Source organism: Marmota monax, unplaced genomic scaffold (genome assembly GCF_021218885.2).
Source record: "Marmota monax isolate L192 unplaced genomic scaffold, Marmota_monax_Labrador192_F-V1.1 WCK01_AAM20220418_F8-fsc00110, whole genome shotgun sequence".
NCBI lineage: Eukaryota > Metazoa > Chordata > Mammalia > Rodentia > Sciuridae > Marmota > Marmota monax.
Window position 1 is genome coordinate 3,668,732 of NW_026694633.1, and position 6,000 is coordinate 3,674,731.

Consider the following 6,000-nt stretch of genomic DNA (forward strand, 5'->3'; position numbering starts at 1 on the left):
TTTATATTTAGTGGTTGATGTTTCAACACTTTAGCTTTGTAAATTAATCAGATGTCTGTAAAAACCAAGATCTTAGACAAGTGTAGTAAACAGAATTAGCCATCTCTTTCTTGTTGAAGAAAAATCTTTTTACAGGATACCATGATGGTCCCATTGTGATATATTTAACAACTCCTCTTTAAAAAGCCATGGGCTACATTTTTGTATTGTATCAACATATGTCCTAACTGTTCTTGGTCTTACTGGGATGCCTCCTTCCTCTAACAATTTCTCTTCCTCAGGGGCGAACAACTTCAAACTTTGAGCCAACCATTTTCCCCAGTTTGCCTGAGAAAGTTCTAGGGACAGGCAACTTGAAATAAAAACAAAATAAATCAAAACAAGAACACATTGTTTTTTGAAATGGTCACCCTTTTTTTTGCTCTTCCTCGGGGGCGAGCAATTTCACTTACCTCCAAGCTTCAGGCGTTCCCCATATGGGCCACCAAATGCCGCAATCTGGCTGGGCACAAATAACCGAGCCGACACAAAGCCTTGTAGGTTCAAACAGCAACTCTTTATTCCAGAACTCTCACTGGCACTCTACACACACTTCCCGGGAACACATTCCCTGCACCGGCTCCGCGGGCTCCGTGTGCCAATTCTCACGGAACCCCGTGAGAACTCAACGGGAACTCCAAAGTAGCGGGCGCCCAAGGCAGCAGCATCTGCCCTAATCCAAGCAGGATCCGCCCTAATCCACCCCCCCAGGATCCGCCCTAATCCCGGAGCAGGGTCACCTGGAGCAGGGTCACCTTTCAACCATTCCCTCTAGCAAAATGCCAGGCATCATTCCTACTAAACTGTGCCTCTCAACATATGATACCCTTTGCTCTATGCAGTATGTACCTTGGAGATTTCAGCTAGCCTTGTAGCATGGATACTAGCTTTTTAAAAGACTCCTAGCTAAATTAACAAATGACTATTAAGCAAAAGGCACTATTCTAAGTACTATATATTCAGTGATAACCAAACAGTTCAATCTCACAAAAAGCTTCTTATCTACTAGAAGAGAGAGAGAGGTAGCATATCATTCTGTGGCAGCATTGTGTATTGGAAAGAACACTGGATTTAATCAAAAGATAGGAGTTTGAATCCCGATACCACCTTTTACCAACTGGGTAACCTTGGGTATGAATTGCATAACTTCTCTGAGCCTGCTTTTTCTCAAATTGTCTACCTCACAAGGTTACTGTGAAGAATAAATGAGTGATGGTCTCTGAAGCATCTAGCCCCTGCCCTGATCTCTCTTCCTGAGCTGCATTTCCATCTACATCTCCCCAGTTTGTCAGATGTCAAAATATATCAAAGTCAAAAAAATAATGAATTTTTATGGCCTCTTTTTCTGTTATTACCAATAAATTCTGTGTTATTTACTGATTTCTACTCACTGTGCCTCCCATGTTTTCTTGTCATTCCAATTCAAAATGTCAGTGATTGTTGCCTCCTCTTTTTCCTTAACAGATTATGTAATACTGCATTACTAAATCTCTGTTTTTCCTTTGCTTCATCACTTGCCTTTTCTCATTCCATTTCCATAACCCTCCAGTTCCAGTGTTACTCAAGTCATACCAAGAGTTGTACCAGCTTCCTAATTGAGCTCCTTCACACCTTTACTATGCAGCCTATTCTTATTATTTCGCCCCATGAAATACCATTCCAATTCTCAAGCCCTTTAATCAGCAGCCTTCATTAATTCCTGCATTGCCAGATAACATCTATTCTCTTGGCTAGCATTGAAAGCTTTCCCCATCCGCTCCAGCTTGACTCTAGCCATCTCTCTCATTTAACAAATGACATTCTGATCAATCTCAGTTACTTACCATTCCCTGGTAGTGAACATCTTTGAGCTCTCTTTGACTTTCCCTGCTCATGCTTATATATTCCTCCATTGTTTTTACTTACTGAACTTTTCCCATCTTTCAGATGTGAAATATAAAATACAACTAGATCTTTGCTAAATCAAGGCAAAACTCCTAATGTAAACATCACTGACTTTTCAATCTCACCATTGTCTTCCTTCCAGCATCATTTGCCATTTAACAACTTTCTATTGCTGTGCACCAGCTCTAATAAATTACTTGCCTTTTTCCAGACCTACCATTATCTTGCATAATTCCATTTATTAGTGTGTGTAGGATGAATGCTGCCGTCCTTGATTTCTTCAATTAGAAGTCACCTCTTTCTTTAGAACTATGGCTAGAATAGGACTTTGCTTATCATGCATGAAATTTAACAGGTACTGCTTTCTCTCATGGCTTTCCAGTGTATTGATTTACCCCTGCCTCTTTAAAGGAGGGGGTTGTACCTTCTATAACTTTGTGCTCTGTGGTGCATTATGTATGTTTAGGTATTAAAATGTTTGATAGTATTACTGTTAAGGTATATTAAACTAGAAACCCAGTGTAACTGAATGCCAACCTCTGCCCTCTGTGACCCAATTTCTCCCTGTGGTGTTCTCTCCTTATTCCAGGTCTCTCAATGTACTTGTTCCTATTGCCTTTTCCTTTTGGCTAACTTCTTCTGGGCCTTCTCTTCACCATCTTCCATCTTGCTGTTGAGGTGACTACTAAACTGGATGCTAATTCAGATCTGAATGTTCACCTTAATTAAGAATGTTGTTCAGGTCAAAAGTTTAAGATTAATTGGAGTTGTGATAACTTGTACTTTTTTATTCCCAGTCCAATTTTGAACTACCTTTTGGCTCTGAGTCTGCTTGTGGGATTATTAGCCTTTTTTTTTTTTTTTTTGGTTTTAGTACTCTTCTAGAAATGTTTTGGGATGAATCTAAGAACTTATAGATTTTTTCCACAATGTATATAATTAGTCCTATGTTTTATATTTAAATTTTATCATTTAAATTAAAGGTTGAAAATCTTATGATGAAAATAAATTTATTTTTCTTTTAACAGTGACATTGTGAGGAAGATTGATCAGTCTGAATTTGAAGGTTTTGAGTATATCAATCCTCTTTTGATGTCTGCAGAAGAATGTGTCTGATCCTCATTTTTCAACTGTGCTTTCTCCTTATGTTGCCATTTAATGCATGGATAAGCTTGTTACCAGCCTGGATACAACTAACCATTTTATATTTGCCACCCCTCCCCCCCCCCAAAAAAAAACAACAATATCTTATAGACTATAAGAATAAATTTATTACATTTAAATATAACTGAAAAAAAATAAAACTAGCTTTCAGACAATCATGTCAAAATTTAGTTGGATTGAATCTTCAGAGGCCGGATGAGTAATGAAATTACCTTTTTAATTTAAAGGAAATAACCACTATTTTAAAACAAATTATCTGTTGCATTAAGGCACATAGTGGGATTACATCATAAGCTCCTCACAATTTTCGTCATTCTCTGTTAATTTGGAATAAAAGGTTAATTCAAAATGCAGCAAATTTTATATTACCTGTTAGTTTCAGAGTTCTTTATGTTTAACATTCAACTATAAGATTTCTCGTTGTCTTGGATAATTATTAATTTTTAAGGCAACAATTACTAAATTGGTAATAAAAGACATTTCCTTAGAATTGGGCATTACAGATTCCTCTAAGTTAAAAAGTAGACATATTAAGAATCAGATTCCAAATCTTTAGCTATTTTTGAAACACTGGCACAAATGATTTTTAATTTTATTTTTTTTAACAATAAGAGATAGTTTTTGAGCTTATCCTTTTAGTGAAAACTTAATGTTAATATATGTGTTCAAAAGACACAGAATGCAGTCAAATGGAAAACTGCTAGGTATATAGAAAGGAAAATAATAGACATTTAAAGTAGATACAGAAAAGTGCAATGGTAATATTTATTTCTTACTGGAGAGTGAATCCTGCAGTTATTCTTTATGATCTAAATAATGAGGAGGCACTCATTTGTTACCAAACTTGTAAAAGCATTCCATGTATTCGGTGGAGGCAGAATGTATAATATTTGTTCCTTATTTAGTATATAGGAAATTAATTTATCTTCTAAGTAGAATGTCTTAACTTCACTAGTTTCTTCCCCCAAAACCACATTTTTGGTACTTTTGGGTCATGTTTATGGAATCCTCAATAAAATACAGAATAAAAAGAAACCAGTAAACATGAATAAATGTTTAGAGCCACACATACACTCAAACTTATCACAGTTCTCTCTCTTTAACTGAGTTTTTATTTAGTAACTAATACATGTAATACAAAGTAGAATACATTTCAGGAGCAGAGTTTTTCATATTTTTTTATTAATATTGGTGTTTAGCAACTTAGTATTTGAAGAGGTGCCAGATATAGCATCCTTCTGTTGTTTATTTTAAATATCATTTTTATGAAAAGGGGCTTTAAAAAAGTAACCATAATCATCTAAATAAATACCTGTCCAATCTTGGTAAAATGTAATTTTAGGGAAGCTATCTAATTTTAATTTTTTTTAATTTAGAATGATTTAAAATTTATAGACATTTAATAAATTTCTCTGTCTCTGAATACTACATTTCATTAGAAATGTAATATTCCAGTTTTTGGTCACACATTCTCCTTTCTTCAAATAAATAAGTCTGAAAGCAGTGAAAACCTCAAAGGAAAATGTTTATATACATTTGCATGTTCATTTGAGAGGTGTTTATGTTTCTCTTAATACCTGAAACTTGTTTTAAAACAAAAATCAGTATTCACTTCATGTCATAAACTTATATAGGGAATTCTGACATATTGCACCAGAATGTTCATGGTCTTGCTTTTAAGTGGTGCTGTTTCCCTTAGGGAAGCTTAGAATGTGGCATTATCACCCAGGGAGTTTGTTTAAAATGCAGGGGCCAACTTAGAATTTTGTTGGGCCTTTGGACCTCATTTTGAAAAATAATTTCTTCAAATTTTTTTTTGTCCTGTGGTTAAATATTAGAAAGAGCATTCCTTGTAAATAAAGAGCAAACGGCAAGGTATAACCTGTCTACATTTTTAAACAAATTATAAATGAATGATTTCAAGTTAGGTATCTTCCCCACCTTGCCTGGCAACAAAAGCTATCAGTTTTCTACCAATAATACACAAAGGATGAGCATTTTTCTATGATATAGTTTTAACCATTATTCAGGGTAATCTTTTATTTTAAAATCCTTTTTTAACTAATAAGATTTACTGTGTATATTTTATACAGAATTACATTACAAATATTTTTAATTGTGTTATTTTTTTTGCAGTCTTTTAAGTGCCATGCCGGTTCTTTTTGTGTTATGTAGAATTTCTCTCAAAATACTCACCAGGGGAATCAGGCAGTGGATAGTCAGAATGGTTGGTGTATTTGTGTTCTAGGAAATAATTCATTTTGCATAAGCATGTGGTCAGATCATTTTATGCATATGCAGCCTAGATTGGACATCAGGTATATTCTGCTCATTCTGTGCCGGTACAATTACTTTATCAATTTGTTTTGTTTTGACTTTTGTCATGTAGAGTACTGCCTTGGTCATCATAATGTAATCTGTATTTGTATACCTTTTTTTTTTTTACATTAAAAACTTCAAATAAAATATGATACCCATAAAAAGTGGATTGTTTTTATCATGCACCATGTCAAAAATTTGTGTCAGAATAAGGTGTGTTAAAATGTGCTCAAGAAAACAAAATGAAAATTTTAGAGTTTGGAATTTTTGCTATAATTAAAATAGAGTCCAGTAGTGCCTATGCTATAGTATAGACATTCACTCATCAATTAAAGTATTCCCTAGTGTATTTTTTTATTTTATTTTTTAGTTCTAGGTGGACACAATATCTTTATTTTGTTTTTATGTGGTGCTGAGAATCGAACCCAGTGCCTCACACACTAGGCAAGCGCGCTACCACTTGAGCCACATCCCCAGCCCCTCTAGTGTATTTTTAACCTATTCTTCCTTTTTTCTCTTTCGTTGGAAAATAATTATTAAGAAACAGGCTGGGGCTGGGGCTATAGCTCAGTTGCAGAGCGTTTGCCCAGCATG

The 6,000-nt window shown here is 34.8% G+C and overlaps 1 protein-coding gene across 2 annotated transcripts in view; it reads left to right on the forward strand.

The window, feature by feature from the left end:
* Positions 1-5,268, forward strand: part of Prkci (protein kinase C iota) — a 68,900-nt gene extending 63,632 nt beyond the window's left edge. For both annotated transcript variants that reach the window (XM_046422956.2, XM_058572265.1), the window contains exon 18: positions 2,952-5,268. In XM_046422956.2, the coding sequence (XP_046278912.1) occupies positions 2,952-3,039 (88 nt within the window). In that variant the 3' untranslated portion in view covers positions 3,040-5,268. The remainder of the gene's footprint in view (positions 1-2,951) is intronic.
* Positions 5,269-6,000: the final 732 nt, after the last annotated feature.